A 20,361-nucleotide genomic window follows, 5' to 3' on the forward strand; every position below is an offset into this window, starting at 1 on the left:
CTAGAAAGCCAAAATAAAGAAACAGAACTCAGCCACACCCACTCACTGCAGTCAGCTGAGCTACAATGACTGCCTTTCTCCATAACTCCCTCACGTTACCAGTTTAGTAGGAGGAATAGCAAGTTATCTGTTGGGAAAGGAATGCAGTATCTTGTGAAGCACTTCGTTGTTTTACAGAAAACACCACACAAGGTGTGAATAAACAGGGTTTCTTATACATGCCATGGTGATAATATTGACGGAGTATAAAAGCACAGTTTACATATATCAGATTTCTCCAGACAGCTGGATTCATTGTGTAGTTTTTGACATTGTTTTAGACACCTGATGCCCTATTGACTCACACTGTTGTTTTGGTAAGCAACAGGTGAGGATAATAGTGGGGGCAGCAGACAGAGAGGAGCGTCTCAGGAATGCCCTCAGGCACAGGATTAGGCTGTGAATGAGAAAGCAGTGCGTATGTTCAACAGGCCTTAACAATGCTGAAGTCTCCCGTTCTGCATCTTTCAAACCAAAATGTAATTAGCAGCTACAGTCTTGAGCACACAACACCCTGGATCATGACCCACCTGGCTATATATTCTTAGAGTTCATAGCGCGTACAGTGTATGCAGAATGCATATAAAGTCAACAAGACTTGCACAGGTATACATGATACCCTTGTGGATAACCACCAAAGAACTTGTGGCCAGTGGCCAGTTTCCCAAAAGTATCTTAGAGAGAGTTTTCAGTGTGATGCTCTCTTGACCATTTAAGAATGATATTTCTTGAGGAAACCCATCCATGAATGGTAACACATTATAATAACAATATTTATTAGCTATTACTTCATAACTGGATAAACAAAGTAATCAAGTATTTTGAGTTATTTATCAATCACTTAATCTATTAGTTTGAAGATGTTTCTGGATTTTTTTTTTATTTGACTTTCACTGGAAATAAAAATAAATCTAAATAAATATGTTTAATTAATTAAGCTATACTCATTTATTCATGTCCATAAACCAATTACATAAATCAAATCTTTTACAACCACTTTTTTACAACTGGTGTTGTCACAAAGCTTTACACAATCAGTAATTAGTAAAAAGGCAAACAATCAACAATATAAGACAGCATAAAGAACAATAAATTTCTTAATTAAATGTTGACATATTTTTATTGAGTGTAGTCAAATTAAAAAATTTCCTCTACACTGTTGACCCTTATGTTTTTTATTAAGAGAGGGAAAGATCCATTCACAGATTCATGAAAAAAACTGTTCTGAAATATGTGATCGTGAGATCTGTCACCTGCAGTTTAAACTCAAATGCACCGGTTTGTTCTTCAGAACCCCATTGAGATATACTATGTGCACAAGGAGGAAATGTTGGCAAAATCTGTGTTTACTTGGAAACATCCAGAACTGTTTTTCCAGAGTGTCGTGTTGGTCTTGGACTCTAAATGCCTCCATCTCCCCAGGTTTGACACTGAACATTACAGCTAGTTATGTAACACTGACTTTGAGGAGCATGAAGAGGGATAGTTCATGTTGCTTCAGATCATTTTGTGTTTTCCATGTTTAAAACTAGTCTAGGGGGTCTTTCTTTCTTTTGCTCAACAAAACGATGTTGCATAAGAACATCCTGACTGAGATGACAATCAAAGGACAGTTTGTAAAAGTTCACGGAGAAGACGTTTTGAAATTGGAGGGAGGCTCTGCCGGGGGCTCTATGACCTCATGATAGTATTCCATTCCAGGACAAATATGTGAGTGGCCCCACAGAGGGAGGGGCCACAGGTGTAATTATTTATACAAAGCAGGAAGGGCAAAGATAATAAAACAAAGACCTAGAAATGGCAAAGGCCAAAAGAGAATTACTGATACTCTCCAAATACTATTTTGGTAGCTTTCAATCATATGGCCTTATAGCATTTAACAGCCACAGTTGAGTTTGAGGTCAAATTATCATGTTAGTGATGATCAAGGACAGTATTACAACTGTATTACAATTATCACAATATTACTATTTTTTCTATATTCACTATAAAAACAAAGATTACTGCACAGTACAGCTAGACAACCTTAAACTAGTACACTTTCACAGTCTACAGCTGCAATCGAAACAATTGAAGCTTGATGAAGCTTGGATGTCATTGGATCCCAAGCATACCACCAAGGCTTGTTTTTAGAAGAAGTCCTGGAAGATTCTGCAGAGGCCCCCACAGAAAATCTTTGGTGGGATCTGAAAAAGAAGGTTGCAAGAATATTAGTAAAATGGAGACCACTGCCCATGAGGAATGGGCTAAGATTCACCAGGAACACTTCCAGAAGCAGGTGTCTGGCTAGGCATCGCATTTGCAACAGGTCTTAACAGCAAAATGATGCTTTACTAAGAACGCTTGTCATGAAGGGGTTGAATAATTCTGGGTCTGCAGTAATTAACAGTCATTCAAAGTGTTTTCTCCAGGTTCCACACAAAGCACTTGTTCTGTTAGTTGCGTTGAGCTATTTAAATTGTTCTTGTTTGGTTGGTTGAATCATTTTGATTGCAACTGCATTTTATTCTTGTTTTGAAACAGGTTCCGTAGACTCTGAGACTATCAAATAATTTAAATCAGGAAAAAATATTAGTTGTGTTTCAAATATTCAAGTGAATAACATGCAGTCGACACAATAAGCTGCATACCTTTCTGAAGGCTTTTATTTATTTTGAATTGGGTAACTGATATCATTTTGGTTTTAGTTATAATATTATTTTACAAGAGAGAAATATATCTGCCCTGCTCTTTATCTCTCTTCTCACTTAATGACTAGTAAAGCATTGGTGTTGATCAAGAAAAGGTCAATGCACAATTGCCTTTCTACAGAATAAGCAACCTCTAAGGTCATTTACTACATTCAGCACAACTAACCAATCCATTCTTTTTAAAAGAGTCTCCTATAGATAATCAGTTTTCTCAACAGAATTTAGTATTAGGGGTAGGTTGATGTTAGTAGAACATACATACATAAAGCATTTTTATGTTTGGCTTCCAAACAGGTTTGTGTTACCAGCTACCCATTAAACATACAGAGCTGACCAATACCCAATTCCCCAAACATTTCATTCAGAGCTCAATTCAGGAGAACAGATCAGTGAACTGGAGGAAAGGACAACAATGACTGCAGAGAAAGAGGCAGTGTCACTTATAAGACATGCTTCAACCTGTAAAAGCAAGTACTTTAATTAAAGGTTGTGCAGTGGACATGAAATGAAGAATGGCTTATTTTCAGGGACAGAACAAGAGGAGTATCCCTGCTGGAGATTTTAATTTGTACTTCAAACCAAAAATGTACTTTAATTGAAAGTACTTTCATAGTTAACTGATTCACTTACATCACTATTCCCCTGGTTTTCCCCCACAAATCTCAGACATCAGACACACAACTTGCTGGATTAGAGAGGACCTAGACTTGTTTACAGGAACGTCAAAGATTTAAAGAAAAAAATGTTGCTTAGAATCCAACATCTGATACAATGAATTAGGAACTAGTAAACATTTCCATATATACATTTATACAACAATGTTCAAATAAAAATACTTTAGTACCCTGATAAAATAATATAAATGGGCACATCTAGAACCAAAAGCAGTTTTTTTTCTATCAACAAAAAATATTTGTTGATTAAAAAAAAACAAGTACAAACATCTTACACTACACACAGACAGTGCTGCTAAAACCCACCCCATAAAGAGTATTGTCAGAGTATTACTTTTATTCTTCTACTACTATGCTATTTGTTGCCTGAAGAGCTCAGAGGGCTGGTGATCAAGGAAACATATGTTAGCATGTTTGTAGCTGTCACAGCTGCACAGAGGCCTGGACTTCCTGCCATACTCCAAATGCTGTTTCCATAAAACCTCATCCAAATCTCATTTCCTCGCACAGAGGAAAATGCAACAAAGAGATCAAATGGAACAGTAAGCATCAACTGAGAACTGACTCATACCACTATTTTTCTCTTTAGCATATGCAAGAATAATGTTTGTGCCTTTGAAAGATTTGTTTATACCAAGTTTTGGACTTTCCCGCTGTGTTTAGAAGGTAGTAGTGGGAAGGACATCGTTTTTGTTTATTTGTTTATGCGTGCCCAAGCCAGCGTGTGTCAAGAAGTAAAATTAGGCTAATTTCCTTGGAGGCCCTTCCACTTCGTTTTGAGAAGACATAAAAGGAAAGAGGATGGTGACTGAACTAGGAGTTGCCAAATTAAGGGTAATTTGCTTCTAGAGCGCTTCCATTCTGGGTGATCAGAGCGCTGCTTGTTTTGATGTTTCTTCCCGCAAGAAAACGTGAGCTACTGGTATCTCCTTTCAAATCTCACTTGATTACAGTTGGCTTTCAGACGTGTTGTCTTTGCTCATGCACTGTGTTTGCACGAATTTTACAGGAACTGGGTCAAGCTTTCAATGGCGTGGGAGGGCTTCTATGTCATATCATGCACACTGTTGAAAATACATGACCTCAGTTATTAGATTATCTCCTGTGTTATCATAACATCTACTGAGCAGATTTAATACATCTGACAGCATGCCTTTCTGATTGTGTTGGGCCTAAATAAACATTGGGTTTTCCTGAACTTTGACTGGTTGTGCAGTATCTAAGCCCTAAGGTGCAGACTTTGCAATTCAATAAAAGCTCTGCAGCACAGGGGGGCAGTGGATAAACATACTGTATGTTTGCTATCACTTTCACCTTCTATCAGAACATATAACTTAGTCATGAACCTGAATTATTTGTGAAGGACCTTGTATTTGTTCATTGTATTTTTTGTCTTCTCTACTCATCATCTACACAACATGGTCAAATATGTGGGCACACCCTCTAATTAGTGGGTTTGGCCATTTAAGTCCCACCCATTGCTAACAGGTGCATGAAATTAAGCACACTGTCATGCAATCTCCATGGACTTACAGCAGATTGAAAGATTTTAGTGACCCTCCCTCTTTGACTTGCCTTGGACAACCACAGACACTTATTGTGAAGCTGAACTGTCTAAAACCAACACCATTCCTTAGTTACAACACTCATCTCTAAGTTCCAAACTGCCTCTGGAAGCAACATCAGCACAAGAACAGATCATCAGGAGCTTCACAGATTGGCTCTTCATAGCGAACACACCGGCTGAGCAGACTTACAAAACCACCTCTGTGGCAAGAGTTTGTGGCGAGGCCTTTTCTTGTTCTTGCCCTCGTACATAATATTAATAAAGAGGTTTATAAAAAGGGTTGTCCAGGTTTGGCATAGAAGAACATGACAGGCCTGACTTCAACCCCATCCAACAACTTTGGGATGAATGGTTGTGACTGTGAGCCAAGCCTTATCACCTTATTGATGACCCCACTGATGTTCTATGTAGTTAAATGGTAGCAGATCCCTGCAGTCATGTTCCGCCGTCTAGTAGAAAGCCTTCTCAGAAGAGTGTAGGGAGGGAAGAACACAAATACCACTCCACCTCAAGCCAGTACTGGAAGTAACGGAAGGGTGACCACAAACGTGTATGGTCTGTAGTGTTTGTCTGATAGGAAAACGTAGGTGAAGGATTTTACAGTAGTGATACAGAGCTAATCATAACCAAATAACCCACACATTCCAGCTTGGATATATGGTTCTAGAGAAATAAGAATAAAAAAACTTCAATTAGTGAGTTTTAGATTTGTTAAGGGCACAAAAGTGGTTCTTCTATGTCATCAACTTAAAGAACCATTGTTGTCATGTTTATAATTGTAAGAGTGCAGTATGTTAGCTATATCACGATGAGTGGTGCATGTTCCAGAATTCAGTGAGGTTAGTAACACCCTTTGGTGAGAGATGAAGTGCACGCAAAAAGTGTGGTATCCTTCACACTGAAATAACAGACAGACAGCTACAATGGAGGAAATGGACTAATGGGTCATTTCCATATGTTTACAGCCAGTCAGCTCTACTTGATAACCTCCCAGATAACCCACGCATACTCACACATAGTCACAAGAAGACGATGCTCTCAACAGCACATGCATGGCTAACAAGGCCCATACTAATAGCTCAGGATGTTATGTTGGATTATTGATCATGAGATCATTACAGTGTAAGAAAAATGGGTTCAGTACAATATTGAAAAGGGTTATTTGGCTAGCAACAATAGTGGAACCCTTTTGGTGCTATTTAAAATGTATTTGTAATGTAAAACGTTTTCCACCAATGCAAAGAACCCTGAAACCAGGCAAAGAAACATTCAAGCATCAAATGGTTCTTTAGGTTGTCATTGTTCTATTTAAAGCATTGTTATTTTCAAAAGAACCTTTAAAAGCACCCCATTTTCTCCATTGTCCTATTTTTACCTTACCCAGACATCCATTCAGTGTAGATTCAGTATCAGAGTGAAACTCTGGTTTGTATGAAGTAAAGAACCATGTTGGCCTGGATGTGTTGACATCTCCAATAATATGATTTTTAAAAAATGCTAAAAATCTCACACACACACACACACACACACACATTCATACATTCTTATATCTGCATCATCGCCTACTCATAGTTACTTCAGTTCAGTGTTGAGTTTCTTCTTTAGGTAACGCTCCAAGTTGAGAGAAACCACAGCAACCCCATCTTTACACAGAGTGAAAGATTATAGACTTGCTGAAAAGAAACGTGACACAGCTCACACACTTGCCCAGGCAATAGATAAGACTGCTCCAGGCAGTGTGCAAGAGGGAGTCCTGTCCCTCCACAAAAAGCTGTTTTGTAAATTGATCCGTCTTATCAAGCGTGAAGAATTTCAGAGGCACCTTTGTCTCACTACTTCTGGCTTCTCTTCAGACTCCACAATGCCAGCGCTGTAGTCTCCAAATCCAAATCAAGCTAAATGGCAGAAATGAAATTTTGCCAGAATTGTGTGTGTGCAGCTGTGTAGTACTCTCTGTAGTACTTCCTTGCTGTACTCATATCTCAAAACTGAAGTTACAGGACTTTATAGTTAATGATTATCTTGAGAACTTTATTTTAAAATGTCAAAATTCAGTTGGAGTGTGTGTGAATCAATCCCACTAAAACTAATCTTGTCTTCCTAGCTTACTTATATTCAGATTGTCATTTTTTTGTAAGAACTAATTATTACCACAAATCTGACCCTTGATGTCAACTGAAAGTTGCAAGCGAACATGAGCTGCAGGTGGTAGTGCACCATCTGCTGACCTCTTGTGGTTGAATGTTGCATCAAAGAAACTATCAGATATGGTGGGAAAGGTGGCTGAGTACCTACACATCAACAGATGTCTGAAATGTCCATATTCTGCATATTCTTGTAATTTATGATTTCTTGTCATTTATGGTCCATGTTTTTCTTTGGGTTTATGTACGACAAACTGTCATACTGCTTAACTGCTCTTAATCCCTTAAACAGTGTAAATTAAACAGGCTGTTTTGTGTTGCTGTCTAAACAAGATTGGTATACATAAATGTCATCAGTGCTGATTGGCACCCTCTCACCTTCAATGTGAGAGGGTGGGGTAAAGTGTAGTTATATGTACAGTTCCCTGTGCTGTTTGGGGAAAAAGCCAGTTTTTCATGTGTAGTTTGAAAATGTCAGTATAGAGTTTGGTCGTAACTGCACCAATTCAGATGGATTCTTACGACTACACTGTGGTTCTGCCAATCTAGTTTACAAGCACTGATTCAAACTGTTAACTTTCTATATGTTAGAAAAAGACATGTTACATCATATTGTCCATACTTTTAGTGTTGTTTTAGCAATGGACAAAAACAGTGGCAAAAAAAATCAGGCCTCAAGATAAATGCTACTCCTGGTTTTAGCTACACAAATATGGACAATAGTATTGGGACACCTACTCCTTCATTGTTTCTCCCAAAATCAAGGATATTAAAAACAGGTTTTTGTGCTTTTGTTGTGAGTTGCTGTTTTTAATTGTCCACAGCTCAATCATTACCCTCTAGCCAACACAGGGCATTAAGCATGGTGGCAATAGATCCATGTGTATCTGCTCTAGTAGAAAGACCTTTTTATTGGCAGCACTAATCAACAGGGAGTAGTTGTCTGTGCAATGGGTGCAACTTAAAGTAGCTGAAAGCATTCATTAGAAGGGGTGTACACAAACAGTTGTACAGACTAAACAGTGTCAGAAACAACACAAGAAAGCCATGTTGACCTTATTAGTAAGAAACTTAGTCCAGTTTGGAGCAAGCATGTGATGTTAAGGCATGGTGTTTGCAATAGGCTAACTGGTGACTATGAGCATTTATTGATTGTTAGCTATAATAGCTCCATATATACAGTACAAACCTAGAGCAGCAAAGATTAATTGGATGATTGATTATATTTTGGGTAAGGAGAGAAGCTGTGTGCCCAAACTAATATAGAAATGTATCATTTTAGAAATGTATATTTGTTTGGTGGTCATATCAATCATACCACTCATATTATGATAACAACTGTATAGCATAGCTTAGTAATGTGCAAGATATTAATAAAAAGCTCATTATTGCAGTGCAAATCTAACTTACTGGTTGTATTGTAATAGGAATCCCTGATTTTCAAAGCTTTCTGGAACTACTGGAACTTCAAGGCCATTCCTTTCTGCTTGTTGTTCCAAGTGCCTCGCCTTCCAAGAAGGACTCCAATTACATGATCTGCCTGCTTGAGTGGAAAGGAGAAGAGGAGGGAGATGTCAGAACTGTCTTAGTCAAGCGTCATTATGCACTTCATTTTATATTCAGTGTGTTCATGCTCGTGTATTTGCATCTTCTTTTCTGATGAATATCAAACTGAATTTCTTTGACAAAAAAAAAAAAAAAAAAACTTTAACGAATGAGTATGTGCACCAGATGTAGCTTGGTATTATGAAAATGCACTGTCCGTGTCGCAGAAAAGCACTCAGCACGCATCTCAATTTTTAAATCATCTAAAAAATCATCTCAAGAAAGTTCCTCAATTTTTTAAGGATTAATAGATAAGCAAAAAGGTGCAAATTGTTGAATGGAACTTTTATTCCTGTCTGATTTCCATGATTGATGGAAAGCAGTGCCTGATTTGTACCTCATGGCCACATGCAAAGCTGACGAGGTCAGACAAAAGAAAAGTAAGGCAATGTGGAAACCCCTACACAGCCAAGGTGAATACTATTTCTTACTGCTCATGAGTCTCAAGGTGACCTGCGGAGATCTGCACTAGGTCAACAACCTATGGGTGAATATCGCCCTCTAGTGGTCAAAGTCAGTCTCTACACGGATTGTTTACTATCAGCCACGTTTTGTCCTGCATTGTGCCTGGAACTTGTATGTTCGTATGAGCAGATTTGGTGTTATAGTCTGTAGCTCGGTGTTGATGTTGGGCCAAGTAGCTTATTAAGTTTCTGGATTCTGGGATTATGGTTGAACACCGTAATCCCACCCATAGTCTTCATTTACAGCCGCAGCCAGAACTAACCTTCAAATTAGACTATTTGTAACCTCAAGGCATATTTATTGCTTCGTGCTTAACAAACGGTTTATAAATACGTGTGCAGTAATATTGGGTTATTTATTGTTTGCACTGCTATTACTTTATCGAAATAGTTCCTCTCTGCCCTCGAGCTCTCTATCCCTGAACTAAACCAGTTCAGTTCATTGAACCCTTTATCACCTAAACTCCTTTCTTTTCCGACTGAAGCGCCGCCATGCTGTTTGTACCTTTGCCAGAAACTTTCGCGGGAAATGTCGAGTAAGCAGGTTGCACATATGTCCCTCACGGGGGGAGTTTTGCAAAAGCGAGTGAATCAAATGGCTCAAATGATAAATCATACGCATGTTATTCCCCAACATTTCTCTCTAATAACACGATTTAAAGTATATTAAAGTATGTACAGTGAGTTTTTATGTGAGAAAATAACAACGGCGAGCATGAACGAAACTTTAAACTCACCCCTGTCTGAGCTTGACTTGGTTGCGTCCAAATTGGCGCGAAACCGTCTCTGCGTTTCAGAGTCACACACTGGAGAGGCGCAGCAGCTGCAGAGGCGGTTGACATTGCTTAGCTGGCTTAAGTGTGGGAGTTGTGTAACTTAGCTTCTTGTGAAGTGCCAGAACATTTCGTGGAGGGCTTTGAATGTCGTTTCTGCACTTAATATTTCTGCAGTCTGCGCTGTTTGAGTAGTTGTTCATCCTAACTGGCTACGTTACTACTGCCTTAGTAGTAGCTAAGTTCGTATTTACCAGACGGCTTAAGTGTTTTGTTTTTAGAGGTTTGTATTAAAGCATTAAACAGAATTGCAGAATTTACTCAGTAGCTTTAGCAGCGTGTGAACATTGAGAGAGCAGAGCCCTTATTTCCTTCACAGTCTGGTTGCCGACCGAGGTCCAACGCGGGATCTAAAATGAGTGGGTAAGTCAATCAAATTAGACAACTTGAGCTTTTTAACTCTGGCTTTTGTTTTCCACCGAGCTGTAATGGTTAAAAAATATATACAAATTATATATATATATATATATATATATATATATATATATATATATATAAAACTTTTCTTTTCTGTTGTAAAACTATCAGGACTGTTAAAGGGGAGACTCGCAGTGTCTCGCCTCATTGCCCCAAACCGAATGAATCTGAGGAGCCAGAAGGAGCTGCGATGGAGGTGACTGCTGCTGCTGCTGCTGCTGCAGGTATTAGTGTGACCTACCTGTCAACAGGTTCAGTGAATACACATTTGCGTTCATGTCGTTGTGGTCTGAGTAGAGCTGAGCTCCATCCCAGCAGCTCCAACTGAGTGAACGGTGCTCTTTCCTTTGCAGTAAAATGTCAGGATGAGGAGATGCTCATTACTAAAGAAATGGAAGAGGAGGAGCAGAATTTGATGGAAGAAGGGGAGAGGAAGGAAAGAGAAATGATGGAAAAGGTAAAACTGAACATTGTCCTGAATATTGATGGCTTTTCTGAGAACAACCCCACAGCTCGTTTGGATTTCCAAAGCAGTGAGAATTTGAGATTTACAGTGTTGAAGGAAACCTTTGTGCTGTTTGTCATGCAGAAACCTTGTATCTCCAGGTTTACGTTCTGTTTACTTGTTGAGGTAATTTGAAACTGATGGTTTATGTTGTCAAAATTTAATGATTAGCGGAGTAATACAAAATGGTCCAAAAAAACTTGGAATAAAATCTTTTTACATATTAAATATTATTAAATGTATTTTTTGTGTGTGGTTTTATTTTTATTTATTTATATATATATATATATATATAATGTATGTATATATCAACATTTTGGAGAAATGAGGGCTTTGCAAGACAGCAAGGATATTTTGTCTTCTAAATCAGCCTTTGCAATGTTTCGTATGTCTTCTGTTCAGGCCAGAGAATCATGGGAAAAAGACTCTCAAGACATGCGATTTAAAAGACTGCAGCATCTTTTGGAGAAAAGCAACATATACGCCAAATTCCTGCTTACAAAAATGGAACAGCAGCAGATAGAGGTATGTTGTTTTTTTTTAAGGTTGTCTGCGGAAGTGTGGGCTTTGTTTCCTGGATTATGTTCCGTTCTCCATTTACTTATAATGATTATAAAGGCTTTATAATAATAGTCCAATTTTTGTGTGTGGTGACCCTAAAGTTGAAGCATTGAGTGACATGAGCACTATTGTGTGAAAGGGTGGAGGACTGTGTGAAAACTAATGAAAGGCTGTAATGGCTCAAAAGTGCAGCCCATTTATATCCCAATGTGGTTTAGAGATAATCTTTCATTTGGCTGCTTAATGTGCTTAATTTTCTGAGAACGTGTAAGCTATATATTTTGCGTATCTGGGCACTAATGTCAACATTTATGATTCAGGAGAAAAGAAGGAAAGAAAGGCGGGAAAAGAAAGAAGTGTCTCTGAAACAGAAGGTAAGCTCAATCTGAAATATCACACACTTGATGTCCTTTTATGATTTATGATTGGGGTGAAGTTTTGCAAATGTAAACCAAAAAAAATAGCCTTGCATTTATTTATAACGATAGGTTTTGTTTTGCTAGTGTTTAAAATTCCTGAGTTGTTTTTGCATATACTTGAGAAAAATCAGAATAACTAACAGTTTGTCCCTTGTGCTTTTCAGGGCAATGAGAAAAAGGCAGATAAAGGTAATGGTTTGTTCAAGATTACCTTCACAAACAATGTTTAAACATTATGAACACACTTGCTTTTTAAAATGTGCAGTACAATTCAAATGTCAAATAGATTGACATTGCAGTTTGTTTTTGTTTGTTTTTAAGTTGAGAGAAAGAAGAGAGAAAGGGAGGAAGATTACAAGATTGCAGATGTTATGTCCAAAGAGGTAATGTTTTCTTTCATTTGGATCAGTGTTTTTACAACCAGTGTGATTAATTGGTTGTGCCGTTTCCCTTTCTGCTAAAGTGTCTGGAATTTGCAAACTCACAACTTCAAGTTTTCTTTAGTTGAAAAAAATTCATTAAGGAGTAATAAAATGACATGAGGTTTCTGTTTATTTTCTAGGAAATTTTGTCAAAAGCCAAAAAACGGAAGGTCGACGAGGTGATTTTTAAAATGCTTTCAAATCAGGATGTAGTCCTGACATTACCATGTTTACAGAGTTAATGGGTGTTAAATTAAAACCCTAAGTACATCAGGTTATCCTTGAATACAATTAAACGGCAAAACCTGTCTCTTCTCAAAAGGAGGCTCCCAGCAAGAAGAAACTTGAGGCAGAAGATATAGAGAAAATGAGTGACTCTAACTCTGATATAAAAGGTCGTCTCTCTGAGGCTGTGCGGGACAATGCCAAGCACATGCTGGACCCTGAAAGGACAGTAGATGGAAAGCCTGTGCCATCACAGCAACCTAAACTGTTTACCGGGGGTGTGATGCGGTGGTATCAGGTGGAAGGCATTGAATGGCTTAGGGTAAGTAAACATAAGAAGAGAGAGGAGTGTCTACATGCATTTCTTTGCAGAAAAGAGTGGATTTTTTTTGTTGCACAAACCTACATGATCTTCACATGTTTGTTCTGTAGATGCTGTGGGAGAATGGTATTAATGGTATCCTGGCTGATGAGATGGGACTGGGGAAAACCATCCAGTGCATTGCTCATATTGCAATGATGGTTGAGAAGAAGGTCATGGGACCATTCTTGGTAGTCGCTCCTCTGTCCACTCTACCCAACTGGATCAGTGAATTTAAGCGCTTCACTCCAGAGGTAAGGTTATAGGAAATGTATGGAAGCTACGGTCATTCATGGTTTGTATTAAGGTGTCTTTTAAATCTTTATTTATTTTTAAAGGGCTGAATATGTACAGTTTCTAATTTATCGTGTGACTTGATTGTTGAATAATGTAAAACCTTGTTTCTGTTATTCTAGGTGTCTATAATGCTGTACCATGGCCCACAGAAAGAAAGATTGGACCTTGTCAAGAACATTCGTAAGCCTCAGGGTCCTCTGCACATGTGCCCTGTTGTCGTCACTTCATTTGAGATAGCCATGATCGACAGGAAGTTTCTTCAGGTAGGAATGAGTCCATCATTCCTGTGATGCAGAGTTGTGATGCACATTTTATTCTAAATGATCAGTCATGTGTTTTTCAGTCGATAGCTTTACTTGGTACCGGCAACTATTTTAGAAGTCTTTTGTCTGTAACTGTGATTTCTTTTCTTTTTCCCCAGCGATACCAGTGGAAATACTTAATTGTGGATGAGGGTCACCGGATAAAGAACCTGAACTGTCGTTTGGTGCGAGAACTGAAAACCCTTCCAACGGACAACAAACTGCTGCTGACAGGAACTCCCCTGCAGAATAACCTTGCTGAACTGTGGTCTCTTCTCAACTTCCTTCTCCCAGATGTCTTTGATGACTTGAAAAGGTATTTAATCACATGGCTCTTAAGGTTTTCATGTAGCCCATTTTGATTTGCACTGTTCAATATTAAAGTCGGAGCCTTTTTAATTTTTTTCCCCCAGTTTTGAGTCATGGTTTGACATTGGCACTATCGGCTCAGATGCAGAGAATATTGTGGTCAATGAACGAGAACAAAACATTCTGAATATGCTTCACCAGGTGAGTACAATTTGAGGAATAATCTAAAATCTCACATAACTTTGAATGCAATGTTTCATTGTTCACCTTTGTTTGATCGTGCGGAAACAGATTCTCACACCCTTTCTGCTGAGACGACTGAAGTCAGATGTGACTTTGGAGGTTCCGCCAAAGAAGGAGATTGTGGTATATGCTCCCCTTACTGCCAAACAAGAAGCTTTTTACAGAGCTATTGTTGACAAAACCATTGCGAAGCTTCTGGGCCAGGAGAAGGTAAGGCTTTAAGGGTTAGTTATTACGTCTTTTGACACGCTTTAGCATTTGGAGTTACAGAAAATATGTCTTTGGCATGAATGACTTATACAGTGGTTAGTCTTGTACTGATAACTGTTCCATTCAAATAAGGAGGAAGCAGCACGGGTGGAGCTGTCATCTGCTGGACGACCAAAACGTAGGTCGAGGAAGGTGGTGGACTACTCAGAAAAGAACAGCGAGTCTCCTCAAGACCTGGAGAAGTACATTGCAAAAATTCAAAAAGAGATGGAGAGTCAGCAAAAGTCAGTATCTACTTATTTATGTGACATGTGTTGTTCACAACTATTTTATTTATTTAGTCTCCTTATTCTTAATTTAATTTCTTTTGACATCTTTTCTTAGCTTTGTTCCTGTGGTGGATGTTCAAATGCCTTTAGATGCCCAGGTCAACCTGAAACTACAGAACGTGCTGATGCTATTGAAGCGGTGCTGCAACCATGCTTACCTTATAGAGTATCCTCTAGTGCCAGGAACTGAAGAGTTTAAAGTAACTAAAATTTTGCCACAACTTTCTCTTAAGCACATTAAGAATAATCCTGTTTTTGGTAGGCATGGATAGTTATTTGGGTAGTATTAAGTCATGTGGGTTTTTTTTTGTTTGTTTTGTTGTTTCTTTGTAGATTGATGAGCAGCTGGTGGGGGCATCAGGAAAGTTCTTGATTCTGGATAGAATGCTTCCTGAACTGAAAAAGAGAGGACATAAGGTAAAGTACAAACTGCATAAATATGTGTTTGACGCCTTAGTAGGACTAGATTCCACCTTTTTGTTTAGAGTTTGAGATGTTAGTTGAATTCTACTTGAATATCTTTTAATTGGCTTTGCAGGTACTAATTTTCAGCCAGATGACCTCTGTCTTGGATGTTCTGATGGACTACTGTTACCTCCGAGGTTATCAGTACAGCCGTTTGGATGGGAGCATGAAATACGCAGACAGAGAAGAGAATGTATGTAGCATGTGTTTTATTTAGGTTATTTGTATTGTTGTGTATTTAGGAACATGTTTCATGCTATATGTAACTTGCATGTTTCCATGTATACAGATGAAGAAGTTCTCCACAGATCCAGAAGTCTTCCTCTTCCTACTGAGCACGCGAGCCGGTGGTCTTGGGATCAACCTCACAGCTGCAGACACGGTCATCATATTCGACAGTGATTGGGTATGCATATGTTTCTTCAAGCAGTACTTAAATGGAAACATTAACTGTAAAATGGTAATAAAATATTACTTTCTTTATTATAGAACCCTCAGGCAGATTTGCAGGCTCAGGATCGGTGTCACCGTATTGGACAGACAAAGCCTGTGGTGGTGTACCGCCTCATCACAGCCAACACTATTGATGAGAAAATTCTGGAGAGGGCATCTGCCAAGAGGAAACTAGAAAAAATGGTGATTCATAAAAGTAAGTAAAGGGTGAAGTTGCCAATCTAGTGGGTGAGTGGAGCTGCCCATAGCAGATTTTGTCCAGCAGATAGTACTGTTCAGTAACAAATGTACAAAAAACTGGAGAGGAACCTGACATAACCCACAAATGTTCATTGCAGTGATTTTAACATTTAGAAGGTGTGTAATGAAGTTAACCTGTATATTTCCCTTATGTTTTGTTTTCTCAGATAAGTTTAAAGGTGGAAGAGCTGATCTCAAGGAGTCCAAGAAAGCTGTGGATGTGAATGACCTGATGGACCTGCTGAAATCAAGAGATTATGATCGGTATGATCTGACCTACCATTTACAATTAGTGTTGTAGCTTTCCATACAGAAAATAAATATAGCCTGCAATTCAAGCTTGTTTATTGTGTTATAAGGGGAACAAGAACATGTCTTATTAGCGCTATGTGACTCCCATTTACACCTGGTAACTTTGTGACTGGTATCTGGATGGTATCCTGATAGAATTCAAGCCACATGCGTTTACACTGGGTAGTCAAATGCGTCTCCAGTAAGTTAGACTGTTTGTCTGATTGCTGTGTGGGACGCAATATGCAAATTTGCTATTGTGTTTAGATTAACCTGGTAGGAGTTTTCGTTGGTGCCTGCATCTTGGAGAGACTATAATGTAGCATCAAAAGCATCTCAGACCTCCTTCTGAAGTGATTTGCGTGATGGGATTTGTATCTAATTTAAATGTGTCTTGGGTGTGTTTACATTTGCATTGTTATGTGGCTTGGCCTCATCCTGATGAGACTCTAGATGGATGAAGTGACCAGGTGTAAACAGGTTAATGTTGTTCAAAGCATTGGGATTACAGCTACCGATCTAAATAGTGTAATTTTCATATGACTACCATGATGGCATGAGGTCCATGCATTCCAAACTGAGATGTCCACTAATGTATGTTGCAGGGCTGTGAAGAGCACTAAAGGAAAGGTCATTAGTGACAAGGACCTGGAGATTTTGTTAGACCGCAGTGACCTACTGGGTAAGAAAAGTGTAACTAACTTCTGTGCTAGTCATGTTTACACTCTTATGTATTAAGGCAGTTGCTGCGTTCTGCTTTTGAGTGCCATGCATAATGTGACATTATATTTACTCTTTCAGATCGAGCCAAGAAAAGTGTTAAAAAAGAGAAGGACGGAGTGTTCAGGGTGGTTGAGACCAAAGAGGAGAACACTGAGATCTGTTTGTCATGAGAGTGCACAAGATCAGCAGTTTGGGTCCACGCTCAGTGAAGATGGAGAAGTCAAACTGGTCTCAAACTGCTGTTTAGACAAAGTGTATAGTCCTGCTAAAGGGGTTTTGCCCTGCCTTCCTAAACTGTCCTTTTATTCTTTACATTCCTAAAGTTGTGAAATGGGAACATTTTCCATGTCGTCTGTTATTTCAAGAGTCGATTTTCTTTATTCAGTTCTAGTAATTGCCTGTTTTGCTGTGAATCTGCTGTCCATAATAATTACATTGTTGTCCCCATCAACTCCATCTTATAGACTGCTACTGTAAAATACTTTACATCTCCAGTGAATATGGTGCAGGTAGTGTTGCTGAGATTTGAGTTTGTTTTTTTGTTGTTTTTTTTTTTGGTAAAGTGTAGCTATCCAGTTTATACTGTGGTAGGTTTCATCCCTTTGCACATGAGCGTGATGGAGATTTTTTTTTCAACGGAAATTTTAGCTTGATGCACCTTAATCCCTCCAAGAGTTATGACTTTCCAGTTTGAAACCACTTATTCTGAAACATGCTGTCTGCTGTTGACCCATAGGCTTATTTCCATGTAGGAATTTTTCACCACAAAAAGCACTTTGTACATTTTATTCTGCTAAACAGACGGACCATGATGTTTTTATACTGACCAATTTTTCATGTTTAAAAAAACAAAAACAAAATAAATATTGATCCTGTATTGATCATTGTGTACTGTGACCTTCTACTTAGCTATAGTTTGCAGATGCTAAACAATAAATGCTTTCATTCATTCTATTTCTTACTCTCTAGGAACACTACAAATTGTGGCCTAGTTTAGAAATTGTATAACACCACATAAACTGCAAATTAACACATAGGGAGATGTAGCTGAGGGAAAATGACTACATGTTGATGGTAAGTGAAGGAGTGGGCAGACATGCCCTGTATGCAAATAGGTGGTGCTGGGAGCCAATGGGAAAGGTTGGATCCCACACACAAGCCCACTGTATATTATTGAACCAGCAGAGTTAGAGACTGGATGTGTTTGGAAACATCAACGTGACAAATAATTAAATCCCAACACCTGTACAGTTTGAATGTGTAGGTGTGTGGCAACTGAATAAACTAAATGAAGACAGTTAAGTTGATAATTAAGGTAATTTAAGATCTGTGAGCAAAGATGCTCACAAATGTTCTAACTTGAATATGTGGGATAGATTCAGTTTTATGCACGACAAACTTGTGGGATTACAGTGCTTACATCATTTTGTGTTACATATGGTACAAAGTGTGCTTTAAGTGAAATCGCAAAAAGGTACAAAAAGTCTTAAAAAAAAAAATTAAAGTAGTATATTCCATTCAATTAAACAAAAACATATTAAAATTAAAGACACTATATTATATATTTAAAGTATTTTATGAAATCATAATGTATTTTGAACATTTTAAATAAGTACATAATGCTTGCTTGTATATTAACAACATATTTGACACATCTCCGTATGTTTTAAATACCAGTAAGTGCCTTTTTTTCTAGGGATTTCTTTAATATTTATAGAAAGATGACTTTCATGAGTTTCAATGAAAGCATAGATGTGCTTGGTTAGGCAGGCACACAACAACATGACAGACCTGACTAGAAAATTGATATAAATATATAGCTTTTTAAATATAAGCTAAATATAACGAGAGCAGATTTTGATTTTTCATAAATTTCATTTATGCTGGTTTTCCTCTTCCTCCAGTTTTCTTCGTATGAGCTGTATCACTACAAGAAAGGAAACACATTCATTAATGTTTTAATATTGAAAATGTTTTATATATCCTTATGTGAACTTATTTTACTCACTGTCCTCGCTTGATGCAGTTGGGACAACTGTAGTGTCCACTTTTGATGCTTGGTTCTGGTAAAACGATGATATGTCTGTGATGCACATGGGAACATCACCCTGCTCCAGCTGTCCAAGCCTCTGTGTGATGCGATCACTGAGGCTGAAGTAATCCTTCCGCAAGTCTCTCATTTCATCCAAAAGAAGTGTTCTCTCTCGCTCCAGCAGACTTACAGTCTCTCTCATCCTCTGGCTTTCACGCTGGCTAGTGGTCTCAGACCTTGCCTTTTCCTTTCGAAGGCGTTCCAGCTCCTCCTGAAGCATGTGCTTGTCCTTATTCAGTTTAGACACAACCTCTTTTAAGGCTTCACATTCCATTCTCACACCTTCAAACTGCTTCCTACAGGTCTTTTGGTCCTTCTGCAGCTGAAGTTTCTCCACGTTATGTCTGTTGTGAATCAGCTTGAATTCTTCTTTCATGGCTTCCAGTTCTTGACATATTGATTCTCTTCGGATTTTGCTCTCATCCAGTTCTGCGTACAACTGTTTAACCACATTTTGAGATGCCAGTAGATCTTTCTCAGCTTTGACTTTTTCCAACTCTTTGGATTGAACTGCTTCTTTGAGCTTTTTGGTCTCCTCCTGAGCCTTACGTCGCTCTTCCTTAAGGTTCAGATATTCAGCTCGGATAGCTGATGTCTCTTCCTCAACTCTTTGTAGAATCCTATGATGCTTCTTGTGCTCCTCTTCCATGATCTGCATTTTCTTCCTGCATGCAGAAAGCTCTTTAACTGCAGTGTCCCGCTGGTTCTCCAGAAGAGCCTGACTCCTTAAGAGTTCTTCAGCCATCTGTTGAATCTTCTTTACAGTTTTCTGAGAACCCTTCTTCTCGGTACGTTCCTCAAGAAGTTGCTGCTTAATGGCAGTGGCTCGTTTTTTGAGTCGCTCATACTTCTCCATTAGTGCTTTGAGTTGCTTGACAAAGCTTTCATTGTTGTCCTTAGCTGTGCACAGCTTCTCCCTCAGTTCCTCACAAGCATTGTTCAGTTTCTTGGCAACCTCAGCATTTTTCTGCCCTTCACATTTCAGCCTTTGGACCATGAGCTGAGCCTCCACTTCCTTCACCTTTGACATTTTTTGGACATCCCTCAGCTCTTGCTGCTTTATCAGGAGCAACTGGGCAATCTGTTGATTCTTCAAATCTTTCTGTTGCAGCTTTACTCTTAAGGCCTCCAAAAAGTCAAGCTGCATTCCTTTAAATGGCACACTCCCATCATTTCCGTCACTGTCCTTTTCCTTCGATTTACTACTCAAACTGGCCTGGGTAGGTTTGTAAGCTACTTTGGCCAGAGCACTTTTAACATTTAAATGAACGCAGGGACTGTGTGATAGGTTTGTCTTCTTGGGATTACAGTTCACCTTAAAGGTTTCCAGTTCCAGATTTTTGTCGGGATCTGGCGAAACTGCTGTCAGTGCCCTGGTCTTCAGAGTAGACACTGCAACATCATCTTTTTTCAGTTCCATTCTGGTTAAAAGACTTTGCAGCATTTTAATTGCTTCTTCATCAAAGCAGTTAGTTGACAAA

General features: G+C 38.6%; 1 protein-coding gene across 2 annotated transcripts; it reads left to right on the plus strand.

Moving 5' to 3' along the window:
- Positions 1 to 10,000: 10,000 nt before the first annotated feature.
- On the plus strand, positions 10,001 to 17,669 carry hells (helicase, lymphoid specific). 2 transcript variants are annotated; one of them, XM_072677970.1, is made up of 23 exons: positions 10,001 to 10,379; positions 10,545 to 10,657; positions 10,787 to 10,890; positions 11,341 to 11,463; positions 11,820 to 11,873; positions 12,083 to 12,107; positions 12,240 to 12,301; positions 12,481 to 12,519; positions 12,663 to 12,887; positions 12,998 to 13,180; positions 13,343 to 13,486; positions 13,645 to 13,841; positions 13,939 to 14,035; positions 14,126 to 14,287; positions 14,420 to 14,571; positions 14,672 to 14,816; positions 14,950 to 15,033; positions 15,155 to 15,274; positions 15,371 to 15,487; positions 15,571 to 15,730; positions 15,942 to 16,038; positions 16,671 to 16,747; positions 16,867 to 17,669. In XM_072677970.1, the coding sequence occupies exons 1-23, from the start codon at positions 10,372 to 10,374 to the stop codon at positions 16,956 to 16,958; spliced, it is 2,580 nt and encodes an 859-aa protein (XP_072534071.1). In that variant the 5' UTR covers positions 10,001 to 10,371; the 3' UTR covers positions 16,959 to 17,669. The 2 variants fall into 2 exon arrangements, with proteins under 2 accessions (XP_072534071.1, XP_072534072.1); XM_072677971.1 differs by having other exon boundaries at positions 14,423 to 14,571.
- Positions 17,670 to 20,361: the final 2,692 nt, after the last annotated feature.

This window comes from Salminus brasiliensis, chromosome 4 (genome assembly GCF_030463535.1).
Source record: "Salminus brasiliensis chromosome 4, fSalBra1.hap2, whole genome shotgun sequence".
NCBI classification, from domain to species: Eukaryota; Metazoa; Chordata; class Actinopteri; order Characiformes; family Bryconidae; genus Salminus; species Salminus brasiliensis.